The sequence below is a fragment of the Molothrus ater genome, chromosome 16 (genome assembly GCF_012460135.2).
Source record: "Molothrus ater isolate BHLD 08-10-18 breed brown headed cowbird chromosome 16, BPBGC_Mater_1.1, whole genome shotgun sequence".
Lineage (NCBI taxonomy): Eukaryota > Metazoa > Chordata > Aves > Passeriformes > Icteridae > Molothrus > Molothrus ater.
In genome coordinates, this window is record NC_050493.2 from 14,342,781 (window position 1) to 14,368,589 (window position 25,809).

The 25,809-nt window shown below is 57.2% G+C and overlaps 3 protein-coding genes across 5 annotated transcripts in view; 1 reads left to right on the forward strand and 2 right to left on the reverse strand.

Annotated features, from left to right (window-relative positions):
• The window catches only part of LOC118692381 (mitochondrial import inner membrane translocase subunit TIM16-like), a 37,880-nt gene extending 32,990 nt beyond the window's left edge, over nucleotides 1-4,890 (reverse strand). For both annotated transcript variants that reach the window (XM_036392164.1, XM_036392162.1), the window contains exons 1-4: nucleotides 4,795-4,890; nucleotides 1,792-1,888; nucleotides 1,483-1,557; nucleotides 45-115 (exon numbers count right to left, since the gene is read on the reverse strand). In XM_036392164.1, coding sequence (XP_036248057.1) covers nucleotides 45-115; nucleotides 1,483-1,557; nucleotides 1,792-1,888; nucleotides 4,795-4,854 — 303 coding nt within the window. In that variant the 5' untranslated portion in view covers nucleotides 4,855-4,890. The remainder of the gene's footprint in view (nucleotides 1-44; nucleotides 116-1,482; nucleotides 1,558-1,791; nucleotides 1,889-4,794) is intronic.
• Nucleotides 4,891-6,011: 1,121 nt separating this feature from the next.
• DNAJA3 (DnaJ heat shock protein family (Hsp40) member A3) lies at nucleotides 6,012-16,125 on the forward strand. The gene is made up of 11 exons (XM_054516538.1): nucleotides 6,012-6,190; nucleotides 6,325-6,458; nucleotides 6,843-6,926; nucleotides 7,466-7,678; nucleotides 8,386-8,538; nucleotides 9,375-9,522; nucleotides 10,282-10,346; nucleotides 11,204-11,332; nucleotides 11,765-11,880; nucleotides 12,148-12,245; nucleotides 15,060-16,125. Exons 1-11 carry the CDS (start codon nucleotides 6,031-6,033, stop codon nucleotides 15,080-15,082), a joined length of 1,323 nt encoding a protein of 440 aa, XP_054372513.1. The 5' UTR covers nucleotides 6,012-6,030; the 3' UTR covers nucleotides 15,083-16,125.
• NMRAL1 (NmrA like redox sensor 1) lies at nucleotides 15,761-20,507 on the reverse strand. Of its 2 annotated transcripts, XM_036392381.2 has the most exons (6): nucleotides 20,325-20,507; nucleotides 20,133-20,198; nucleotides 19,688-19,926; nucleotides 18,718-18,967; nucleotides 18,036-18,226; nucleotides 15,761-17,207 (listed from the first exon to the last, which is right to left on the reverse strand). In XM_036392381.2, the coding sequence occupies exons 2-6, from the start codon at nucleotides 20,170-20,172 to the stop codon at nucleotides 17,037-17,039; spliced, it is 891 nt and encodes a 296-aa protein (XP_036248274.1). In that variant the 5' UTR covers nucleotides 20,173-20,198; nucleotides 20,325-20,507; the 3' UTR covers nucleotides 15,761-17,036. The 2 variants fall into 2 exon arrangements, with proteins under 2 accessions (XP_036248274.1, XP_036248273.1); XM_036392380.2 differs by lacking the exons at nucleotides 18,036-18,226; nucleotides 20,325-20,507 and having other exon boundaries at nucleotides 17,121-17,207; nucleotides 20,133-20,280.
• Between the last annotated feature and the right edge of the window lie 5,302 nt (nucleotides 20,508-25,809).

Genomic DNA, 25,809 nt, shown 5'->3' on the forward strand with positions numbered 1-25,809 from the left:
ACGAGGTGTCCCCTTGGGGGGGACCCCTGTCACTGAGCACTCACCGTCTCATCAGCAGAGCCTGTGGCCAGCAGGAGCTGATCAAAGGGGGAGAAGTCAAAGTCTGTGACCACATCTGGAAGGAGAAGGGCAGAAGTTTGTCCCCACCTTCCCCTGCAGACAGTGTGTCTGGCCCTCTGCTCTTCCCAGCCTGATTCCTTCCCTACCCACTCAGCAGTGGGGGGCAGTTTCAGCCCCATCAAGGTGTTTTGGAGCAGCTCAGCTTTGCTGTGAGTGCCTGAGCCCCTCCACTCTGTCCCTCAGGAACTTGCACCCCTTTGGCAGGGGTAAGAACCCTGGAGGGGCATCCCCCTGTCTGATCCATGCACCGACACCCCCACAGGGCACAGCGAACAGCAGGGACAGCCCCAGGGTGTCTGTGCCGTGTCCTGCTGGAGCCACGCTGGTGACAAGGCTCCTTTGTAACCCCCGGGCTGGCATGCCAGCGGCAGGGATGCTCCCGGCGGCAGGGCCCGGCGGGAGGAAGGCTGGCACCAGCAGCAGCAGCCCCTCGGATGCATTTGGCACGCTCAGAAAAGTAGGTCACTGTGTACTTTTCTGCTTCCAGGAGACAGGCCCCGGAGGCACGAAGAGCAGGCAGCTCCCTCGGCTGCATCCACCCGGGAGGAGGGAAAATCCATTCCTGCCACGGAGGCGTTGCTCCGGCACAGCCGGCTTCAAAGGACTCCTGCTGATCCCATTAGGGAGCCGTGGGATGGCGCTGGCTCCTGTGCACCCCTCTGGCGCTCCCTAGGGAGCAGAAGAACTCCCTGCCCGCTTTTCCAACCCGAGGAAGCTCCTGGTGCCAGGGGCTGAGGTGGCACAGGCTGGGCACCCTGCGCAGCCCTGCCAGGGCACACACGCAGGGAGGCAGCGCTGGAACCAGCCCCCATCTTGCTGCTCTGTTGTCATTTTGGGGAAATGGGTGCTCAGTGCCCCTCAGGCTGCCACTGCTGCACCAACACCAGGAGAGGGGCACCCTGAGGTGGGCACCACCCCTCCTTGTGCCTGGGCAGGGCAGAGCCTGCTTCTCTGCCACAGTGATGCTGCCACTGCCTCTTCCCTGCCACACTCACTGCCCACATCAGAGCTGCTGGTCCAGCCTGTTCCTCCTGCCACTGAAGGCAGTGATGCCTCAGTGATGCCAGCTCCAGCCTGGCACTGGGTGTACTGGGAATTTCAGGGCATGCTATGAGTAATGTGGAAAGGCTGTGCTGGAAGGGTGAGAGGAAGAGCTACCTGCAGCCTGAGAGATGAAGGAGCATGGATTGATTCCAGCCTGGCAGAGCCCCTCCTGGTGTCACCCTGCCCTCAGGTGACGGTCCCTGGCAGGTCCCCATATCCCTTGCCTGGCAGACAGCCCACCACAGCCTGCCAGGCTTGGACTCAGCCCCTGGGGCCAAACATGTCCTGTGGAGGTGGGAGGTGGCACCTGACACCCACCTGAGTGGCAGCAGAGCTGGGATATGGTCCTCTTGCCCCCATCCTCGCACTCCAGGGGCACAATGCCCAGCACACCTGCAGGAAAGGGCACAGGAGCAGGTCAGGAATCCCCCCAGCCTGGGACACACGAGGGGCACCCAGCTTTGCAATGCAAGCCAAGAGGTGTGGGACTGCCAGCACTTTGGGGGATCTCAGGGAAAGCCTCCTCCACTCACCCTGGTGCCCCTGGGGCTGGGGGGACTCACCCACCACCCAGCCCCACAGGGACCCCTGGGACAAACCCATCCCACCCCCCAAGCTGTGCCTCACCGGTGGCCTCGGCGCTGAAGGCGATCCAGCGGCAGCTGGCCTTGACATGGCTGCCACAGGAGGGGACAGAGCCTGCTCGGATACCACTGATCCAGGCCTGGGAAACAGAGGGAAAAAACTTGTCAGGGGCTGTCTTGTTATGGCAGGGCTGCAGGACCATTGGCACAGCATGGCCAGAGGCCCCAGCCCCAGAGGAGCTGCCATGCCCATGGAGAGCTGGAGACTGGTGATGCCAGAGGGATTATCCCGACCTCTGGGGTGTCCCAGGGCCATGTGGCTGCTCCTGCTCCTGCCACAAAGCACAGCCCCTCACAGGGGCTGGAGGGTGGGACACAGGAGCATCCCAGCTCCCAGACTGTGCCATCTCTGGCTGTCTCACCGTGGGAAGCGCTCAGAGGTCTTTGCAATAAACTGGTGCCAGAGAATCTGGATGTGACAAAAGTTCTTGGGCTGTGAAGCACCACAGGGTCAAGCTGTGGCTGACTGAGGCCAATAAACACCTCCAGCAGCACACTTCCCACATGGACATACAGCCAAGGAGCTGCATTGCAGCCCCATAACCAAACTCCCACTCTGCAGTGTTTCCCAGGGCTGAGCACTGCACTCGTGGGGCCCTGGGACAGCGTCCATCAGCCAGCCCCACTCCAGGCCACACAGACACCCCACCTCAAGGGGCCACCAGGGCCACGAGCTCCCTGGCACTCCCAGGGCCAAGTCCAACCCTTGACAGTGGCAATGGCAGGTGTTTTATGGCTGGCACCAGGTCTGTGTGCCCACAGCAGCCCAGAGCTGCAGTGGGTGTCGGGAGCAGTGGATACCCCACAAACTGAGCAGATACCTGGGTAGGGAAGGGAAACCCAGAGCCCCAGGTTTTCTCTCCTTGCACAACTTCCGTTTGAGGCCTGACAGGGAGCACGGGTTCCTGCAGCACTTCCTCCCTTCACAGCTGTGCAGAGCTGTTAACCCTTCTCCTGCCAAAGGCAGGTTTCTGTCCCCACACCCAGCACGCGGGCAGGGGGCTGCACTGGGCATGGGGAACAGGCCAGGAGCATGGGCAGGACCCTGGAATAAGAGCCCCACTATCTGCATCCCATCACCCTGCACTGGGCCCCCAGATGTGACACCAGCCACATCCGGCCCCCAGCAGCCAGGGGTGCCAGCAGGATCCCTGCAGTGAGGTTTCACAGAGCTGGTCCATCCTGACCCCACAGTTTCCCCAGACACAGGCAGCAGCCCTCAAGGCAGTGATCCTCCCTGCAGCGTGGCAGCATGGCCAGGAAAGCACATGCAGCCATCCTGGCTACATCCCTAGGACAAACTGTGAGCTCTCAAGGGCCATCTGGCAGCAGAGCCCTGCAGATGCTGCCTGAAGAGCATCATCAGATGTGATCCCTGATGTTTACACTGCGCTTCCTGATCCAGCCAGGTCGGGTGTCTGCTTGTGCCTCCATAAACAGCTGCTCAGCTGGGGACACAGCAGAGCTTCCCGCTGTGACACCTGAGATGGGCTTGGTGACAAGACTTCCTTCTCCACCTGCTGCCCTACGGGGAGTGCGTGGCCTCACTTCCAAGGATATGTTTCATGCCTGAATGGGAAAAGCCTTTGGAAGGGCCTTGCACAGCAGATCCTGCACACAGCAAGGGCATGCTGCCCCTCAGAGCTCCCCCACCATGGAACCAGCACCAGGACAGCAGTGATGGGATGTCCCTGCCTGCAGGATGCCATGTCCTGCACAGCCAGGTGTCCCAGCACCCACACTCCCCACTGCCAGTGACTGATCTGGACCCTGGGATTCACAGCCAAACATTCATCCCACAGAGATTTTGGTGACCTGAGCCACACTGAGGCTGGCACGCCATGGGCATGGGGGCACCGTGTCCTGTCCCACAGCTGAAGCTCAGAGGATGTTTTGGGTGCTTGCTGGATTTGCAGAGGCATGTGAGCACAGGCCATGGGTGCGTGCAAGGACAGCTTGGCTGGGAAGTTACAGAGAAGGAGTGTGTGCACACCCAAGGGCTGGGAGCAGCAGCAGCCTCACTCATGGCCACGGTGCTGAGGAGGTGCTGGGTGCAGGGTACCCAGCTCGGGGAGCCCCCAAAAGGGCTGTGTGTCCTGGTAACACCCCCCATGTGACTCACCCAGTCCTGCCCCTGCATCTCTGCCCCTGCCCTGCCAAATCTGTAGGGACAGGGACCTGGGAGATTGCCCTGGCCCAGCTCTGTGGTTTGGGGCACAGCGGGGCAGGGCTACCCACTGCCAGCACCGTGCCAGGATGGATTGTGACACTTGGCATGACTGGGGCTGGTTATTCATGGAGCAGAGGCCAGAGAGGGCACCACATGGCTCTGTACTGCCCACGAGACTCCCAGAGCTGCCTGGCCCCAGCGGTGCCGAGCTCCACAGCTCATGGCCAGGGTGGTGGGGCTCGGGAGCACCCGTGGGGCCCAGCCCTTCCCCCGTGCCTGCGGAAGCGGGGTGGCAGAGCAGGGTGGCAGGAGCAAGGCCCAGCCTTTCACACTCGGTGCGTGGTGCCCTGGCTGGCACAGACCAGGACGGCGAGATACCGAACGGCAGCGGGCAGCAAGGACCGGGGATGCACGGCGTGTGCCAGCCGTGCCCAGAGGCAGGAGGGGAGCAGGCACCGCGGGACGGGTACCCCATGCCAGCCAGGGGGGCTGCACCGGCCAGAGAGGGCTGGGGTTCCCTCGCAGCCCCACCTGCGGAGCGCCCCGGGGCCGGGATCCTCCGCCGACACCGGGATGAGCAGCACCGGGTGCCAAGGAGGGGCCGCCCGGGCAACGCACCCGCACCACGGCCGGGAGACCCGGGCACGGCCCCGCCGCACCGGCGATGCCGCGGGGCCCGGAGCCGCGCCCTGCCGGTGCCGCGGGGCGGGGCCGGCCCTGCCCTGTGCCCGTGCCCGTCCCTGTCCCTGCCCGCCGGCAGCCCCGGCCCCGCCGCCCCCGCGATCCCCCGGTACCGGCCGGTCCCGCAGCGCTCACCTCCCTGCGGGGCAGCCGGGCCTCGGTGTGCCGGAACTTGGACGCCTTGAAGCGGTTCATGGTGCTCCGGCTGTACCGCTCCGAGCCGTGCCCAGCCCTGCCCAGCCCGGCCCGGCCCGGCCGCTCCGCCCACCCCGAGCCCCGCCCCGGCCCTGGCCCGGCCCCGCCGGACCCCCTCACGTGTGTCCCGTGTGTTCCGCGTCCCCGCTGTCACCGCGAGCGGGGCACAGAACCCCAGCCCCGGCTCCTCGGACCCCCGCCAGAGCCTCCAGCCCCGGCACCGGAGCCAGCCGTGGGGTGACTGACCGGCGGTCCCGGGGATCCCGGCCCCTTCCCCCGAGGCTCGTGGTCACCCCGCGCTGTGCCCCCGGCTGGCACCCAGCTCTCCTCCCGCGCAAGGGCAGCGGTTCCGTCGGGCTCTGGCCAGGAGGACGGGGCCAGCGGGAGGTTTGCAGTGCAGTGGGCTCGGCGTGATCGCCTCCTCCTCGGCCGGCAGCCGGCGGTGAACAGAGACCTTCGTGTGCTCACGGCTGCGGGGAGGGAGGAGGAGGAGGGCGCGCTGGATCTGAGCCCTCTGGACGCGGTGGAGCCCGGCTGTCACCCACGCCGCTGGAGGCCAGGCCTCCTGCCCTGCTTTCACCCGGGCTGGGACAGCGGCGTGTGCGCAGCGGGAGCGGCACGGCCCCGTCCCCGCTCAGCCCGGCGGAGCCACCCCCGCGCCGCGGGCCCGAGCCTGCCTGAGGAGCGCTCGGAGGCGCCAGCCCCGGTGCCGAGGGCGGGAGAGAGACAAGTTTGGCACGAATCGTCCTCCCCCTCTGCAGAGGAAAGCTGCTGTGCTGCCTGGCCGTGGGTGCCGTGCCAGGCTGCTGTGCCGTGGGAGTGTGGGCGTGTGGCACTGCACCCGCTGCGCTTTCAGAGCCTTTATTCCATCCTGGGAGATATGTTACCCGCTAGGGGAGAGGAAGAGCGGCCCTGAAGGGCTGAGCAGAGGCAGGGCTCGCACCTTGCCGCACGAGGCTGTCACGGGGGCAGTGCCCGGTTGTCCCAGCCGTATCCTCGCGCACTCCCTGCCCGGGCCCCGCCACCGCTCAGCTCCCCCCGCCCGCCGCCATCCCCGCGGCCCTGCCGAGCACCGCGCATGCGTAACCATCGCGCAGCCACGGCCGCGGCGCCGTGCGCATGCGCGGCCCGTCCCCGCCGAAGGGTGCGCAGGCGCAGCGCCGCGCGCGGGCCAAGATGGCGGCCGGGAGCGCGTCGCGCTGGGTCGGGGCGGCCGCGGGGCGCGGGGCGGGGAACGCGCGGCCGCCGCTGCTGCTGCTGCTCCGCGGGCTCCGCGCCCCGCCCGCCCGCGCCCCGCGCCGCCTCCTGCTGCTCCGTGCCGGGCTCTGCGCCGCCGGTGAGCGTGCCGGGGCCGGGCGGGCCGGGACGGGACGGGACGGTGGGGCGCGAGTCTGTTTCCCCGGCCGTGTCCCTTCCTCCAGCCGGCCCGGCCCGGCCCTCACGGCGGCTCCTTTCCCTCCTCTCCCGCAGGGACGAAACACGCTGCCGCCGTTGCCTCCGCCGCCTTCCACAGCAGCGCGGCCCGCTCCAAGGAGGATTATTACCAGGTGCTGGGGGTGCCCCGCACCGCCACGCAGAAGGAGATCAAGAAGGCCTATTACCAGGTGCGGCGGGACCCGCCGGGCCCCAGCGCTGCCCCTCCGCTGGGGCAGGGAACAAATCCATCCCCGTGTTTGGAACCGCTGCAGACAAGGGGAGGAGGCAGTGGGGAAGCTCAGCACATGGCCTTGGGGATCGCTTCCAAAGCATGGTCTGCCTGTGCTGTCATCGCTCGTCTCCTTCCAGAAGGATCTGGGATTGATGAGAAAATCAGCAGCAGCTCCTGTAGTTCCTGATTTTGGGTTGATAAATGAAAATGAAGGGTTTTAGTTCCCGGGAATGCATCTAGTGAATGTCAGGCTCTGCCTGATGTGTTTTTCCTGGTATGTGAGTTATGCTTAAGTAAATAACTCCTGCCTGTCCCTAAGAGTTGGTCTTTGGTTTTTTAGTTGGCAAAGAAATACCACCCTGACACAAACAAGGACGACCCCAAAGCGAAGGAGAAGTTCTCTCAGCTGGCAGAAGCCTACGAGGTAATAGCAGGATTTTGTTGTGATGAGAAGGAGGAAAGACTAGAGGGTAGATGAGGGCAAACATTTCCTGTAAAACCATGGCTGGTTTTTGATGCACTTCAATCTAGGACACATCTGTCCCAAGAAATTCCTTGGTCCAAGTATCTGATTAAGCTGCTTTGGGCTTTTTCAGTTTTCCCCTTCCTTAGCAGTGACTGGCATGGATATCAGTCCCATGGAATTATTGTCAGTTTAAATAATCAAACAAAAAACCTGTCAGCAGGTTTCTGAGGCAGAGGGACTTTCACTGTGCTCCCCCAGCCCTGTTTTTTGATTCCAGCTGATATAACAATGATCAGCTGTTTAATATAAGTTATATCTGCTTTTTATAAATTAGCAAGATCTTGTCATTTTTCGGGTGATGAGCCAAGAATCACCAGGGAAGCAGCAGCTTGTCCCTAACTCCTGTGGTGCTGAGAGCTGGGTGAGACCTTGATGGAAGGTGTGAGCCCAGAGCCAGGGATTCTCCTGGCTCCTGCAGTGCCCGTTCTTGCCCCCAGGTGCTGAGTGACGAGGTGAAGAGGAAGCAGTACGATGCCTACGGCACTGCAAGCTTCGAGGCCGGCGCGGCCGGGGCCGGGGCTGGTGCAGGGCGGCAGTACTGGAGCAGCGGCCCCTCCATCGACCCCGAGGAGCTCTTCAGGAAGATCTTTGGGGAGTTCTCAGGATCCTCTTTCGGCGATTTTCAGAGTGTTTTTGACCAGCCACAGGAGGTAAGAGATGCCTTTATTTAGGAATGAGAAAGTCAAAGCAGTGTCTCTCCCCAGCTTCTGTCACAGAGCGCTGTGGGAGCTGCAGCAAGGAGTTACTTCTGGGGATGGCAGTGTGTGAGTGTCCCATGGCATGGGCAGAGTCTCATAGTTCTGCTCAGCTGTGCAGGAACACACCCCACACTTCCAGACAGGATATTTTGTCTGGGCTTGAGCTACTTCTCTGGTGTTTGCTGACACCACCCAGTACTGCTGAGCAGTTCCGTTGCTGGAGAGGTACAGTTTCTGCTGCAGCTTGATTTACCTATGCCTGCTTTGATCTGTAATGCTAAAACCCACAAAACACCTTGTAACTATAAACCAGGCCTTCCAGCAATATGTTTGGCTGCTTAATTGGCTTAATTTTGCAACTTAATTAGCTTCATGTTGCAGTGAGGCCCATAATAAAATCTGTTCTTTGTGCTGCAGCTAAATGCTCCTTTAAATGTTGATGGTTCATGTGTTGTCTTCAGAAATGTTTGGTGTTTGGTACTCCTGGTTTTACTAAAAATTACACTTTTCATATAAGGAGAAATTCCTCTTTTGATCAGTCATCTTTACTGAGAATTTCTGTTTTAAGCATTTAAATGTTTGATATTTAGCCTGTTCTCAGTCTCCTTAAGACCCTGCCACACCTCAGTCATGGCTCTATATCCATGTTTCCTGTGCAGTATATCATGGATTTGACATTCACCCAAGCTGCAAAAGGTGTCAACAAGGAGATTGTGGTGAACATCCAGGACTCCTGTGTGCGCTGTGATGGCAAAGGACACGAACCTGGCACCAAAGCTCAGCGCTGTCACTACTGCAATGGCACGGGCATGGTAAGTGCTGAGCAGGACATCAGGTCTGTGCTTCCCCTTCCTGGGGAGAATCACTTCATTCCATGGTGAAAAATTCTCACCACACTCATCAGCTTATCTCAGGCAAAGCTGAGTTAATGTCAGCTTGATGCTAATAAGCACTAGGAAGATTTTCTTTGTGTTAAAGTGCTGTGCCCAGCTGAAAGCATGAGCCTTCAGGCTGGATCCTCTGCTGCTGCACATCCCACAAACCATATGAATATAATGTAACTCTGAATGTAATGTATATGTATGTACTCTGAATGTAATGTATATGAATGAATGAATTTAACATAGCTCTGAAATTCCTCGGGCAATAATGGGTATCTTTTGACTTGGGAGGTGGAGGAAGGTGGTGAAAACCCAAGGGTAATCATAAAATAAGAAGATTCAGGTGATGATGGAGCTGCAGGCTTTGGGTTTCCATGCATTGGATTCCTTATGTGCTTCAGTGGTTCAGTCCAGGGCTTAGTCACCATAAGGTTTCCTTGGACACTGGCAGTAATCCAGGTAAATGGATTGTCCTTGGATTCATCAGAACATAGGCATTTGTAGCACTGTAAGGAGCTTTGTTCCTCCTTGTACATTAAAGCCTAGACTTTGAGGGTGGTGTGTTTGCCTTACCCTCACCACCTGACACTTGTAGTACTGGTGGTGTTCAGTGGCAATCGGCATGGGATGGCGAGTGGATTTCAGCAGTGTCTGAAGGGAATCTGTGTCCTGACAGGGTGTGTGTGTGTGATCAGAGCTCCAAGGTGCTGTGTGAGAAGCCCCATGTGAGTACTCATCATTTCCCAAGGTGTGTTTGTTCCCTCCAGGAGACGATGAACACGGGCCCGTTCGTGATGCGCTCCACGTGCCGGCGCTGCGGCGGCCGCGGCTCCATCATCACCACGCCCTGCGTCATGTGCCGGGGCACGGGGCAGACCAAGCAGAAGAAGACAGTGATGGTTCCTGTGCCAGCTGGTCAGTGCTGTACCTGTCTGCTGCTCTCTCTTAAAGAGCTGTAGTTATTTACTGCCACTATTAGGTGCAAATGGGGGAGCAGTGTAAGACGTTTTGCTGCAGAGAAATGGTCTTTAAAACAAAGCAGATTGAGAGTTTGGCAATGGAACAGGATATGTCTGTCCTCTGGCCATGGATATGTTTGCTCTGCCCTTCCTGAGCTTTGGTTCTTGCCTGGGTAATCCTAGGCAGGTTCTGAAGAGTGAATCTCCAAAAGTTTTGTTGCCTTAGGTCTTTCATTTGTTCTTGACATTCGTCAAGGTCTTTCAGACCCTTTAAGACCCCCTTCTTTCAAGACCCTTGACATTTGCCATGGGTCTTTCATTTGTCCTCCCTCCTGGGGAGGGAGTGGGAATCCTGAAAGCCTTGGCTTGGCTCAGAGGGGTGTGCTGATTGCCTTCCTCACCAGAGGGGAGAATTCAGTGGTGGGAGTAAGACTTGCTTCTTTGAGACCACCCTGGGTGAGCAGCCTGTAATTTTCCTGCAGCTTGTGGAGGCTGCAGTGTTCCTTAATCCAATGCATTTCTGTAAAAAATTCTGTAGATATTGAAGTAAAAAACGTGTTGGGGGCATAGGGATCAATTCAGAGGTATAAACATGTGCTGACCCCTCCTCCTTTGGGCTGTGGTGGCCAGCTCTTGGGATTGGTAAGAGTTGTAGGCATCCATGTCACACGTGGGTTCTAACCCAAGGTCACCTTCCCTCCTGTTCTGATTGCAGGTGTTGAGGACGGGCAGACAGTTCGGATGCCTGTGGGGAAGAAAGAAATTTTCATTACGTTCAGGGTATGTATCCCAAGCTGGTTTATGATGTAAGTTGGTTGTTCCCTTCTCAACTGCCTGGGAAAGGACTGCAGAATGGGCAGAGGAGGAAGAGCCAGTGATCCTTTGGAACAGCTGAGGTAACATGATCCCTGTGAACTTTGTGAGACAGCAGGAGATCTGCATTGTAGCAAGGAGGGTAACTTTGAATCTGTTATGAAGAATCCCTGCTTGTTCCAGGACCAGGCCCTTAGGGTAGCGTGAATCAAAATGCAGAGTAGGCTTTTCATGCCTCCAATTTTTGACTTGGAAATGTGAGGAAGCTTCCTGCTGGCAGGGGTGGCAGAGCTGAGGAGAGCTGTGGGAGGTGCTGCAGGAGGCTGCCTGGTGAAGTGTCCTTCTGCAGATCCACCTTCAGGGCTGCTGTGCACCTCTGCTGTTGCTGGGTGTCTTCTCCTGCCACACACATCCCTGTCAAGGAGAAAATTTTTTTCAGCATCTCTTTCATGGTGCAGGAGGGTTTAATTTTGTTCCAGCTTGTGAGGCCACTGCAAAGGTGCTTTATTTCCTTCTCACTTTTGGCTTGCCCCTGTTCAGAGTGCTGGACAAGGCTCTGCTGTCTCTGCAGAACCAGAGTGACATGGATGAACTAACAGCAGGAATAGGGGAGGGAGTTCCTGAGGCAGGAAGCAGGGATCCTTCCAATCCTTTAGCTAATTCAGTTATGTTGATATCTGTGTTTCACTGGGACACCAAATATTAACTCACAGTTCTTAGCCATGCAGTTTGGGGATGGTATATTTTTTCCTGAGACCCTTGGGAGCAGTGTAGCAGGAGAACATGGTGTGCTCACTGCTCTCTGGCACTTTGCTGCCCTGCAGGTTCAGAAGAGCTCTGTGTTCCGACGAAACGGAGCCGATATCCACTCGGATCTCCCCATCTCCATAGCTCAGGCTGTGCTGGGAGGCACTGCCCGCTGTCAAGGCTTGTATGAGACAATCAACATCACGGTGAGTGCCACTGTTCTGGGCATGAATCACTGGGGCACAGCAAAGGCTTCTCCTTAGCTGCAAAGGTGGGCAAAATCTCCCAAGTCTGCCAGTATTCCGTTTCAGACTCCTTCAGGATTGAGCCTTGGGTAGTTTGTGACCTGCCTGGTCACAGCTTCTTTCCTGTTGCTGTGTAGGGACAGGGAAAGAAAGGGATTGCTAGACAAACCCCAAACTACAGGGCTACAGGCTGTGTCAGGTTCTTTACTGATTCCTTCAAAAGCTTTTCCATCCTTACTGGCTTAGCTTTGGGATGTGTCCAATGCATGAGCATACAAGAGCTCTCCCATCCTACTTTAGAGCTTGTTAGAGAAGCAGATAATTTTTATAGCTGTGTAATTATTATCTAAATGTTTCATTAGAGTGATAAATGTGACACCTTTGTGTTTATAGATACCCCCTGGTATTCAGCCAGACCAGAGAATTCGAATGAGTGGGAAAGGCATTCCCAAGGTCAACAGCTATGGCTACGGAGACCACTACATCCACATAAAGATAAAAGTTCCTCAGTAAGTAGAGCTAAAACAAGTTCCTGTGAAATCTTAAGAACTTTTCACAAAAAATGTTGTTTAAAAGTTGTGAAAATTCTATGAGGTGAAATGCAGTGAGTCCTATGTCCCCTCTTCCACTGGAGACCGTTCCTCATAGATGGCTCATTTAAAGAGCACATGGATTCCTGGTGTATTCCTACACAATGTACTGTGGGTGCTGCTGGGGGAGGTTTGGGAGGCTGTGGGAGCCCAGGCCACCCCTGAGCCCGTGTCCTGGTGCCACAGGAGGCTGACGGATCGCCAGCGAGCCTTAATGATGAGCTACGCCGAGGACGAGACCGACGTGGAGGGCACCGTGAACGGGGTCACCAACACAGCCTCAGGTGAGCAGGGACACTGCTGCCCCTTCCCTGGGCAGCTGCTGTGGGAGTGCAGAGTGTTCCCTGAGCACTCCTGGGGAGCAGGGTGAGCCAGGGGCACCGTCAGGTCTGTGGCAGCACAGCCTGGTTAACAGAAGTAGTTCTGCTGTGGTATTAACAGGCTGTAGCACTCAGCAGGGAGGCAGCCTCTTCCCAGGAAGCTCTATTGCTGTACTTACTGGGCAAATGTGTGAACAGAGAGCAGGCTCTGAGTACTCCAGGGTGCAGACAAGCTGTGCTGATGAATGCCTCCTGCTCCCTGCTTCCCCTGTGCCAGGACTTGCCTTGAGGCAGGAAAGCAGATGTGCTTCAGGCCAATTTCCTGTGTGCTGGATCCCAGTCCAGTGTGCTTCTGAGCACAGCAGGGCTGCTCCTCCTGGAATGCTGACAGGGGTTTCTGCTGGGGCTGAGTTCTGGGTGAGTGGGGAAACCTGGGCTAGGAGTGTCCACTGGTGGCAGTGACAGCTCTGGTCAGTGGACAGTGTCCAGCATGGTGGAGGAGTGAAGGCAGCTGGGAGCTTTGTGGAGCTGCTCTCCAGCTCCAGATGGAAAATTGAGATTCAGCACTTGTGTCCTAAGTTTCAGGGATGAGGTGCTTGAAGAGGCAGCAGCTAAAGGCACAACATGTGGTAACATAGTAAGGAAGGAGCTCTGTGTCTCACTACTGGAAAGTAGTTTTTTCTTTGCTTAATTGAAACAATGAACTTCTTAAAGCCCATTGGATTTTGGTTTTGGTTTGAAACCAAACAGGGCATTTGTGACTAGGCAAAGGTGAGAGCCTTTTGGAGCTGTTGAATGATCCCAGGATCTGCTCTCCTGTGAGGAGTATAGGCTTAAGTGCAGGATCTGCCAAATACTTCCCAGTGTTCTGTTTTATAGTAATTATACATACAGAAAATATGTCTTTCCTATATTACAGTCAGCCTTGGGGGAAGGGCAGAGCTCTGAGCACTGAATTTGCATTCCAGCTTTTTTAAAGGCATTTGTGTGCCAAAGAGGAAAAATAACCTCTTCAAACGAATTTTTTTAAAAAGCAAACCTGCCAGTTTTTACCATGATGAAGCAGCAAGGTGAGTTAAAACAAGGCCAGTAGGTTGCAGTGTAGAGACAGGCTGTGCTGAGGGAGGCGTGTCCTGCCTCGGGATTTCATCCCATTGCATCAGTCTGAGCCCAGACTCAGCCCGGGGAGGCTGGGGAGCACCAGACTCCGAGTTCTCTGTGCACAAAGAAAGCTCAAGGGGGCATTTGGCATCTTGTTGTTGATGGTTTTACTGTAGAAAAAAGCAGATTAGCAAACAGGTCTCCTTTGTTCTTGTAATAGCCACTTCAGAGGGACAAACAAATTCTCAGGACCTGTTAATACAGGGCAATTTTAACATTCCTTATCTAGACAGTCAGTCTGAAATACTTGCAGCCTTTTTCATTCTACATGAGTTAATTTTCTGCGTGATACTGTGAGAGCATTGCTTGCAGTGACACAAATCAGGCTCCTGGTGTGGTTTTGCACTGCTTTGCAAGGACACAACCTTGAAACAGGCAGAACCTGTTTCAGAGACCACCAGCATAGACCTTTTAACCCTGTAAAGTCCTGGCTGGCTGTGATTGAGTTCACCATTTGTTTTTAGTGGCAGACTCTCAGTTCCAAGTACTTGTTTCCAAAGCCTGTGGGGTGCCTGACTCAATTGTGCAGCACAAGAATTCCCTTGCCAGTTGGAGGGCTGGGGAGAGGGGAAGGGAACAGCTCAGCACCTGAGCTCATGGTTGGCTTTTCCACTCCTGGGATCCAGGCTCTCCAGTGCTTCCACTGCAAGGGGTCCAGTCCTGTGGCTCGCTGCCAGGTGCAGCCCTGGACACGAGGGAGCAGCACAACCAGCTGCTTTCTCCTGGCCATTCCCTGTCCAAGCAGCCCTCTGGTCCTGGTGGGAGATGTGTCTGACTGCAGCCCTTTGCTGTTTGTGTCCAGGTGGCAGGGCCACGGCTAGCGCTGACGCAGGCGGGGATAGGCCTGAGGCTCAGGAGAACAAGGAGGGATTCCTTTCCAAACTTAAGAAAATGTTTACCTCCTGACACCCCATCCGAGGTAGGAGGTCTCTTGTGTTTCACTGTTGTCTTTCCCCCACACTGAGCACTTCTTGGGAGGTGGAAGCAGAATAGCACAGCGTTGCTTCTCACTTAGCCTCAGGCCTTCCAGCCCTAGCTGTCCCCTGGGACCTGGAGCAACAAACCAGGGATTAAAGTGCATTGTTGCTGCAGCAAAGAGCAGCACAGATGCTGGGTGCTCCCTTGGGGAGGTGGCTGGCCTCCCCTGCAGCTCTGCTGCTGGAGCTGTGCCCAGTTCCAAGCACTGAGCATGTTCCCATCAGCTGGTCCCACTGGGACCGGGTTCTGCCACACAAATCCTGGGCTGCAGAGCCACTGGTGCTGGCACTCTCGGGCTGGATTCACCCCTGCCATGGGCTTACAGCACCAGGGAGGAGCCAGCCTTTGTCACAGAGCACAGCAAAGCCCACCATGCATCACTGCAGTGCAACCCAGGTGCTTCAGCTGGTGCTGACCTGTCATGAGGGAGCACCAAGATTTGGAATCATCTGTAGCAGACACAGAGTCTGGGATTCCAGGGGCTCAGCTTTGCATCTTTGTAGGCTTCAAATCTGGCTGTGCTGTAGGGGTGACAGTGTGACAGCAGGTCAGGAGGGGAGGTGCTCCCAAAGTGAACTGTGTGCTGTGTGCTGCTGATACAGCCAGGAAATTGTAACCTTCCTCTCACTCCAACTGCAGGAAAGCGTTCTACTGGGAACTAGGAGCCAGCAGCAGCAGGTCATCCGTGCAGTTGGGGGTGAATCTTTCTGGCAGCCAGGCTCTGGAGAACACAGGATGTCAGTCAGCAGCACAGCAAGAATCCCAGCTGGAGAGGCCAAGGACCACCGAGGCACCAACACCAACCCCACCCACTGTCCTAATAAATGGCAGTGAAGGAAAAAAACAGCTTAGCAGAAGTGTGGCTCTCTGGAGGCTGCTCCACAACCCTACTGCTGCTGGAAGCTTATTTGGTAAAAGCTAAAGTTGAAGTATTATTTAGAATCCAAACCAGAGGAAATGTGAAATAAATAGCCCAGCACAGAGCAGCAGTTTGCTGTATGGAGGCCAAGCCCACCAGCTGCTCACTCAGGTGCCCTTTGGAATGCCAGGTGTGCTTGGTGAACTCTCCAGGAGACTTGGTGGATTAGGAAGGTCTAACCTTGTCTTCATGACAGCCCTGCTGCCCTGCACAGCTCCAAGTGGAATCTCCCTGTGGCTGGGTGTTGTCTGAGCCCAGCTGGCCTGGCTCCCTCACAGCCCTGGGCTTTCTCTATCCTGCTGATTGCCTGCACAGAGCAGTGATGGAATCTGCACTTTGCCTCAAGTTTATCCCCCAAATAACTAAAGTTACCACACAACTGCTGTTGCTTCTGGACTGGTACAAGTCGATCACTGAGCCCTTTGCCAGGTGGGGACAAAAATCTTTTATTACTTTAGTGCAACACCCGTAGCGTAAAGGATTGGTCAGAGCATCGTTGTTTTACTTGTGTGAGAGTGCAAGTGAGGTGGATCACTCCTTCCAGATGGAGCTGAGCTCTTGCAGTGAGTATTCCATGGTTACTGTAGCCTGCTGTGTTTGTGATACTGTGCAGGTACCATCAGCCCCCATACTAATCAGTTCAACACCAGTTCAACAGGGACATGCTGTAGTCTTGCCCTTCTTAATTTGCTGAAATAAAGCACGCGTTGCCTCCTGATTAAACTTCTGTAAAGTGATTCTGTACCCATGTAAATAAGATGGACTTCATAAAGATATTTAACACGTGCTGTGCCTTGCTGCCTTGTCTACTCTTCCACCTGCTCTGTCAGCCCCTTCCCTCCCCTCCTAACAGGAATGATGAAGGTCTCTGGGACAAGGAGGGGACAGGTTTGGATGGCTCAAGCATTGCTAGGGGCTGGGATTGACTTTAAACACAAAGCTGCCCTATTTGAGCAGTACTTTAGGCACATGAGGGGGAAGGGGCTTTTCCACTGAACCTTGGACAGTCTAGAAGAAGTTGAGTTTTATCTCAGCTCCTTGGACAGTGACTGAAATTAGCCCAGGAGCCCAAGGACCAGGGCCAGAGCTGTATGATGAGGAATCAGGCTCAGCTTTTGTGTTAGACTCACAGGAAGTCACTGCAGTCCCTGCTTACTGGGGTGACACAAAGCCTCCATCTCTCCAGTGGCTCACCTGCAGGGCCCAAACCAGATCCATGGAGAATAATCCCTGTGTTGTGTTTGCTTAGGAGCCTGTGGCAGCCCTGGCCATGGATACCTGCCCCAGAGGCACTGCCTTTGGAGTACACACCTTCAGCCTCCCACGTGCTGCCATATGCTCAGAGCTGCCTGGGAAAGGAAATGATCCCGGGAAAACAAGGCCCCACCACCCTAAAACACCCACAGTGACTAAAGCAACACCTCCCTTAGGACAGAGTGCAAAGGCAGCACTTCTGCCACCCCTCTGCCTGTACTGTCCAGCCCTTCCTCTTGTTCTAGCTGCCTAAATAGTCCCAACCACGCTGCAGGAGCACACACATGGACCAGCAAGGTGGGCTGAGCTCTCCCCAGCTGGGGCAGATCAGCCTCTCCCTGAGGCACTGCTGGGAAGGCAGCACGGCCCAGGGCTCCTCACCTCCTCAGCCAGGTGCCCCTACCTGCTGCAGAAAGCAGGGAGGCAGAGGAGGGAGGGGAGGCTCAGAAGGCATGCTTGTTGTCCCCCACCCACTGCTGGAAGGTGCGGGCCTTGGGGTTCAGCTTCATGGTCAGGGCCACGTTGCGGTCTGGCTTCAGGGCGTAGAAACGGAACATGGCAGCCAACTCCTGGGCCCCAGGGAAGTCCCGCTTCTCGTACTCCTCAGGGGACATCTGCCAACAGAATTGGGGGAAAAACTCTTTCAGAGCCTGCTGGGCTTCCCCCTCAGCCTCTGAGGGGATGGGATGAGGGCTCTGGTAGAGCAGCCTGTCACAGCATGGCCACTGGTGTGGAGGGCTCTGCAGGGCACTTCTGGGGTTGGGCAAAGGAACAGCCCAGCCAGCCTAGGGCCAGCCCCAGCTCTGGCACAGCTGGCCAGGGGCTGGAGCAGCTATGAGGGAGCCCTTCCTCACACCAGAGCTATGGCTGAGGGGGTCTAGAAACTGGGTGGTCCAGGAGGCAACTCAGGTTGGCACCTGGCACCCCAAAACATCCCTGCCTGAATCAAAGGGTTTGGTTCACTGCACTTCTGAGAGGGCAGAACCTGCAGAGAGCAACCCAGGGGCGTTGTTTCTAATGAAATGCACTTTACCATACCCCTCATCCATTGGACTGGCTGCCTGAGGCACAAGTGAACTGCAAACAAAGATTAAAAAGAAGTCACAAAGAGCAGGGAGTGCTCAGGGGTGTTGTTAACAGTGACACTGCACAGAGGCCAGGTCTGTTGTAATGGTGACACAGCAAAGCCCTGGGGGAAGCCCTGCTGAAGGGAAGGGCACCCAGCAGAAACCTGTTGGGTAGGTGCCCATCCCTGGCTCTGCTGGAGACCTCCCAGCTCAGTTATCCCTCAGAGCCAGGCCCAGACCTGCCCAGGTACAGCTGTGTGCTCCACAGGCACGAGCTCAGTGACAATACCAACAGGGCAGTGTCGCTGCTGGGCTGTACCAAAAAGAGCTGTGAGTCCCTCAGGAGCATCACCTACACCAAGGGACACTTCCTACCTTGCTGGCTGTCACAGTCTTGCCCGTCTGCTGGGAGAGGATGGCAGCGTACTCTGCCTCGGTGAGCTTGCCCGTGCTGAGTCCTATTACCTGGCCAATGTACTCCCCTGGGGACTTCAGCAGGGAAAGTACAACGGGCCCAAGGTCCTCCACAGCCATCCCATCCATGGGGGTGTCCCCCATGGGCAGCTCTGTATGGAGAGATTGATCCCAGCTGCAGTGCAGCCCAGCTCTGAGCAGGTACAGCAGAGTTTTCAGTCTCTGGACATGAGGTGAGAGAGGGATGAGAGCACCCATCAGCATGGCAAGGCAGGAGAGCAAGGGCTGAGCTGAGAGACCTTGACAGCAGAGCAGCACTGTGAGTCACCTGCAGCCCCACAACCTCCACCATCCCAAATGCAGGGACTTGGGGTGTCCAGAGCTCCACCATCCCAAATGCAGGCACCTGGGGTGTCCAGAGCTGCTCTAGGATCTGCAGAACAGCCCTCAGCACCACAAACAGGCCCAGCATCCTGGGGATTTCCTGCAGGCCACCAAACAGACCTGAAGACCATCATGCAGCTTGCTGTGGTCAAGCTGGGAGAGGCCTCTTCACGCTACCAGCCCAGAGCCCTGGCAGTCTGTCCCAGGCACAGTGGGACAGTCACAGCACAGTGACCCACAGAGCAGAGCTCCTCCTTACCCAGCACAAAGGCGTCTCCCTGCAGGGCCTTCTGCGGCTTGAAGATGGAGAGGAAGTTCTCAAAGTAGAAGGGCAGGCGGATGATGGTGGTGGGAACCCTGATTTTCTGCAAGTGCTCCTCCACCACGCCTTTGCCATCGAAGTGCAGCACCTCCAGCTGCCCCCCTGTCAGCTGCTGCACGTTCTCCAGGCCGCTGAACACCACATGGTGCAGGCCCTGGCGCTTGGACAGATCAGCCAGGCGCCGTCCCTGAGCCAAGGGGGAAACCAGCCATGAAGAGGAGAATGGGACACCCCCATCATCCCCACAACCCCCTTCCCTCTGGGGAGGATCCAACCCCCACCAGCCCTCAGCTGGGAGCACAGTGAGTTGTCCAGGTGGAGCTGAATTCTCTCCTTACTCCGTCCTACTTCAGAAAGACCACACACCCTCCAGCTTTGGAGCTTGCTGCTCCACCAAACATGCAAAAAACCTGCCTGGCTAACATACCTGCCCTGAACTATCTTTTTTGTTTGTTGCCATCCAGGCGTGGCAACTGCCACCTTGCAGTATCTGTACTGGCGTGAGCACCACCCTTGGAATCTCTGATACTGCAGGGTTTTGGCCCCAAAGTTGCAAGCACAGAGAGCTACAGGTCTGCAGGTAGTGACTGTCTCAGCTCTGCCCTGGGAAGGCTCTGAGGAGCCAAGTGTTCCCACTCCTGCTACTCCAGCTCCTGGGAAGGGCTCTCTGTAACAAATTTATCAATTCCTGAAGGCATCAGACCCTGGAGCCATGCCACTATGAGGGAACAGAGAACAAGTCCTGGCTTTGCAAGAACTGGGACCTGGTGTTTGTGAGGCCTTGGGGTCTTCTGGACTAGCTACTCAAACCATCAAGGCTGCCAAAGATGCTCCAAGAGCTGTCCCCACTTTGTCCCTGCTGCCAGATCATTCCGCACATGGTCCCAGTTAATGTCAGGACAGGTACCTGCTCGATTTCCTTCTCCTTGCTGCAGTGTTCCCAGAAGTTGGTGACAATAAAGGCTCCGTAGGCACCGGCCAAGGCCTGCTCCAGCGATGCCTCATCGTCCTGATCTGCCTTCACCAGCTCGGCTCCCCTGCGCCTCAGCTCCTCCGCCTCCTTCTTCCTGGGGCTCCGGGTCACGGCGCGCACCTTGAAGCTCCCATCGTCCAGCAGCGCCCGGGCCACGGCGCCGCCCTGGGCCCCTGCGGGAGCAGCCGGTCAGGGCGGGCCCCGGGGCCCCGGGACGCGCTGGGGCCGCGGGACGGAGCGGCCAGACCGCCACAAGCGCCGAGCCCCGCTCTCTGCCCGCACCGCTCACCCTCCTCACCCCCCGGCCGCTCGGGCATCACCGAGGCCTCCGCCCCTCGCCGGCCGCAGGCACAGCCCGGGTCTCTCCCCGCGCACTCACCGGTGGCCCCGAACACCACGATCAGCTTCTTCCCGGCCATGCAGCAGCGCGGGCGGTCCCGGGGCTCTGGCAGGGCGAGAAGCAGCGAGGTCGCACCGGTCCCGGGAGGGAGGAGGGCAGGGAGCGGGGCGGCTGCGGGGCCATCGCGAGTCCCGGGCCACCGGGCGCATCTTCCCTCACACGGCTCCTCACCTCGGCTCCAATCGGCTTCAATCGGCTCCAATCGGCTCCAATCGGCTCCAATCGGCTGTGCCCGGCTCGGTTCGGGTCCAGTCGGCTCCTCCCGGCTCCGTTCGGCTCGGTTCGGCTGAGCTGGAGCTGCGTGCGTTCGTCTGTTCGGCGTGACCCGATTGTGTTCGGCTTCACCTGACTGCGCTCGGCCACGCCCATCCGGGAGGGGCTCAGATGTCCATCCATGTCAGGCCCCGCCCACCAGCACCAGGCCACGCCCACAGCCGGCATAAGGCTCCGCCCCCATCCCATCCCCAATCCTATCCCCAACGCCATCCCATCCCCAATCACATCCCATCCCCAATCATATCCCATTCTAAATCCCTTCTCCAATCCCATCCCTTGGCCCATCCCATCCCCAATCCCATCCCATCCCTTGGCCCAGCTGCCTGCTCCTTGCTCAGAAAAGCTGTTTAAAACCCAAAAGCCACCACGTAACCCTCTGTGAGGTGGCGGGGGGTTGTGCCCCTTCCTCCCCGGGGACCCCCCAACATCCCAGACTGGTAAGGTTTCCTTGGTGTGGAAGCCAGGCTGTTCCCCAGGCTGGTCCTGCTGCTCCCTCTGGAGCTGGGGCCGTTCGTTATCCCCAGTTTCGCTGTCCCCAGGCAGGTGACTGTGCAGGTGTGAGCTGAGGAGCTGTCCCCGAGCACCCTCCTGCCAAGCAGCCACTCGAGACAACAAACAGAGTCACCCTGGACCTTTCCTCTCCTGCCAGCTCTGGAGGGGCTGCGGGCAAACCCACACTGCCAGGAACTCTGTAGGTTGGGTTTAGTAAATAAATACATTGAGAAATTTGGGGTTGAGTCTGGTAAATGACCCAGAAAATCCGTGAAGCATGTGTAATACACAGTGGCAAAGAAATATTTCAGATGTGTTAATTCAGATCAAAGATGAATTGTGAAAGCAGGAGGAGGTACAGCTCTGACCGGGGTTTCTGCACAGTCATTTTGGATGTGAGGGATTTCAGCTACAGATTGGCTGCTGGGAATTCCCAGGTGCCAGCTCCTCTTGAAACCCTCCTCCAGACGGGGAAATTACCAACAGACCAGAGAAAAGGTTTTAACCCCGTACTGGGCACAGCCTGGGGTGGGTAGCGAGTGAGGCTGGGGGAGACATGGCCCAAAGTGGTGGCTGGAGCTCCCAACTCCTGCTTGTCCCCACCTCTCCTCCCCAAACACAGTCCGTGGCCACGAGCCCACCGACCCCACCAGCTCCATCAGCCACCACTGGCCTGAATGCTGGTGAAATTTTTGTAGGATTTACAAATGGAGGGTTTTGTCAAACAAAACTGGAAAATAATGACCAAGCCAACCTGGAAGATGGGGAGTGGAGAATGGGGAAGGGAGATCCCACCGGTGCTGCTGCTCTGGTAGCTCTGGCTCCTGGCTGGGATGGGATCCAGCTCTTTGGAGACAAATCCTAATTCAGGAAGCATTTGGCAAGGGCAGGAGAATGGCTTTGGAGGAAAGGGAGGCTCTTCCTACCCTTTTATCCCACTCTTTCCAAACACAACATTCATTTACTCCTGGAATTATTTCGAAGGGCAGAGCTGCTGCCAGTCCAGCCTCTCCCATGGGATATTCCCAGCTCTCCTGGCAGGGCTGGGGGTGTGCAGCAAAACCTTCGGCTCTCCCAGGCCGGGGTGAGCTCATGGTTGTGCTCCAAGTGAATTCGCAGCACTCTGGGCGCTGTTGGGGACGGGTTTGTGGCTTTTGGGAGAAAGAGCCCGCGGTGGGGGAAGCGTCCCTGCACGGAGCATCCCAGCGGGGCAGCCCCGGCTGTCGCTGCGGGGCTCGGGCGGGTTTTTGGCGGATCCCTCAGCCCGATTTGCATAGCCAGAACCCCACGCTGACAGGAAGGAAGATCTGCGAGACCCAGGGCAGGAAGGGGCGCGGAGAGAACGGAAAGAGACAGAAACCACCGCGCTGGAAGCGGCGGGGGGAAGGCGGACCCACCTTGCCCAGGTGCTGCCCGAGCATCGCCCTGCCCCAGGTGGCATCAGGGGACACCAGCGGCAGGGGTGGCTTCTGCCTCCAACTGGAGCAGCGCCCAGGAGGAGAAAGCCCTGGGGACACGGAGCTGAGCGGGACTCGGAGGGGCTGCATCCGCCCGGGCCATGAGGATGCTCTCGCCACTGCCCTGCTGACACAGCGACCTGGGCAAGGGGCCCGAGGCCAAGGTAGGGGCTTGAGGGGGCTTGGAGGGGTGTGGAGAAGGGCAGAAGGGGAAAAGGGGAGAAGGGGAGAAGGGGAGAAGGGGAGGTGTCCCTTGGCTCTCCCGAGTGGGGACAAACTGCTGCAGAGCTCGTGCTGTGATGGCCACGTGAAATGGAGTCACTGGACCAAGGCAGTGACACAAGGCAGGGCTGGGAGCTGACAGGCAGAGGTCCCTGGCACGGTATGGCACAGCATGGCATGGTATGGCACGGCATGGCACGGCATGGCACAGCATGGCACAGCATGGCACGGTATGACACGGCATGGCACAGCATGGCACAGCATGGCACAGCATGGCACAGCATGGCACGGTATGGCACAGCATGGCACGGTATGGCACGGCATGGCACAGCATGGCACAGCATGGCACAGCATGGCACGGTATGGCACGGCATGGCACAGCATGGCACAGCATGGCACAGCATGGCACGGCACAGCACGGCCATCAGGCTGGCAGGAGGGGGTGGAGCCCAGAGTGATGGAGATGAGCGTGGCACCCCATAGGGCGCCTGGCACATGTCACAAATCCTGTCCCCTTGCCTGCTCTGGGCACAAAGGAGCCTCAGCCAGGCTGTCCTGCCTGCCCAGAGCCTTGTGCAGCAGCTTTCCCCCCGTAATGTCATCTGCTGAACTAATTCACCTCAAAATAATCCAAAATAAACCCCAAGATGTACCTCCAATAGAAAAGGAAGATATTAGTGACACACTCACCTGTGGCACGCTGCAAAACTGCACCAGAGAGTGGGGCAGGGCCCTGGGGTGTCCCAGGAGCAGGGTGGGGGCTGGAGCTCAGCCCTGCACCCAGGTGGGCACCGAGCACCCTGGGCTGCCTCAAGGCATCAGGCTCCATCCTGGGGTTATTTAGGCACTTATGGGCACTGTGTAGCCATAAATGTGGGACTGCTGGGGACAGGCTGGCTGCTGCCACCCTCACTCAGGGTTTGGCCACCACATGGAGGAGTTATCCAAAGCTAGACAGGCCCCATTGGGAGCCAGGGGACGCCTCCCACCCGCGGGGTTCATGTTGCACAAAAAATTCTTCCTGGAGAACTTGCAGCTGCTCTTTGGGGTGCTCTGCAAGCCCAGGAAGGCTGGGTGGGTACCACATCTGTCAGCATCCCTGTGGCACAGGGACGGGCTGGCAGCAGCCCCTGCCCAGTTTTCCTGCTGATATCCTGAGATCCCGTTGGTGGGAAGGGCAGGAGCTGCTTGCTGGGAGCATCTGCTGTTCAATCAGCTGCTTGCTCAGCTGTGGTGAAGCCTCCTCAGGCCATGGCCAGCTGAGGAAATGCATCAGCCTTCACTCTGCAGCTTGTGAGGTGCAGCAGTGCCCTGCAAGGGACCTCCTCTCCAAAATTAGCTTCAGTTTTAGCTGTTTGGAATCACCCCTAGATCGATTTTTCCTTTTTTTTCTGGTGAGATTTGGGATTGGCACTGCTGGCATCCAGCCCAGGGGCCCTCATGTTCCCTCACCTTGTATTTAACCCCTTCTGTGTCTGGGACCTGTTATAGGGGTTGGGGCTCAAGGAAACAAAAACCCAAAACTCAAACCTGGAAGAGATTAAATTTGACATAAAACACATTTAATTTGGCAATCAATTTTGCTGGTATTAAACGCAGACCAAAAATTTTAAGTCATATGTAAACTTAGATAACTGAGTTACTTGCCAGTCTGCAAGCCTAATAACTGAGTAATAATGCAGAAGGTATTTTATTGCCTCGTTTAATTAGCAGAAATTAACGATGTTAAGTCTCTTCCATTCTGCCAAAAGGTGGCAGCCTGCATCCTGGCTTCGGGATTTGCTCAGCTCAGGGAACAGCTGGAGCTGCTGGCCTGGGAAATGTTTTCATTCCCATGGTGGCACACGGACATGGAGATGGCCAGGCTGAGGTTTTGGTGTGTTTGGGGCATGGAGTGAGCTGGGCTGGCACCTCCCATCTCCTGCAGGTGCTGTGGGACCGTGCAAAGGTCATGTAAGAAGCTTTTCACCTTATCTAAATGCTGTAGATCATTTTCCATGTTTTCCATCTGTGAGTGCCTGCAGTCCATGCAGGAGCTCTTGCCCAGCCCTTTGGTGCCTGTGTAACCTCAGCCCAGCCCTGGCAGCAGGTCGGGTCCCCAGGGCTCTGCTGGGACCTGGGAAATCCCACTGGAGGTGCCAGCCACCCCCTCCTCCCTCCTCCCTCCCTCCACGCTGCTGAATCTGCCCAGGAGCCCTGCAGGGGACACACACAGATTCCAGCTGCTGGGCGTGCCCTGATGCAGTCCTGGTGCTGCTGGGACAGCTCCTGGCCTGGGGCTCAGCAGGTTCCTGAGGCACAGCGGGGTGGGTGGGTCTGTCTGGGGCAGCAGGAAGGTCTGGAGGCAGTAAATGCTCCCTGCTGTGGCTACCTCAGGGCTGTCCCTCCATCCCAGATTCTCTGGACACTGCTCTGGTGGTGTTGGACTGCCAGGGGTGACACTGCACGTGCATAATTAGAGGCTGCACATAATTAGAGGCAGAGATGAGCAGGAGCTACATCCAGGCCTGTGTTCTGTGGGCTTGGAGTCAGGAATCCTGGAACAGACACAGTGAAAGCACAGCAGCTGTGATGGTGGGGACCTGCCAGCACAGCCCTTGTGGCTCCCAGCACCGATGGGTTTTGGCAGGGACATTCAGGTGGGATGTGGGGATGCTGCTTCCAGCTGGATGAACACCTCAGTGTTGTCTGAACATCCTTAGAGGAAAGGATTTTCTCCTGGGCTGGACCTTTGGACCGCACTAAGCAAAAATCCAAAGTGTTAATGCCAAATTTTTGCCAAGAAAATCCCCTTTTCCCTCCCTGGGGCTTGCAGGTGCCATTCACAGTTTGGCTGGGCAGCCTCCCACCCTCCTGCCCCTTATTCCCATTTCCCTGGGGACACTGGCAAAGCTGCCTCCCTGCTCCTCTGGCTGCCAGTGGGACATTGTCCCTGCTGGATCCTGGCTGGGCAAAGCTGGGATGTGCAGGATGGACACCTCAGGCAGGGCTCATGGCAGCCCTGGAATGAGCTGGGTCCCATCCTGGACACACCTGGGTGTCTGTAGGGGTCATGGAGCTTGGCTTTGGCCAGCTCTTACCCTTCAGACAGCTCCTGTGAGAGCTGGGAACTCCCCAGCCCCAGGACAGCCTCCAGCAGCCCCCTGGGCTCCTAGAGCTGCCCCTGGAGCTCCTGGAACCAGAAAAAAACTCACAGCCCTCCCTGCATT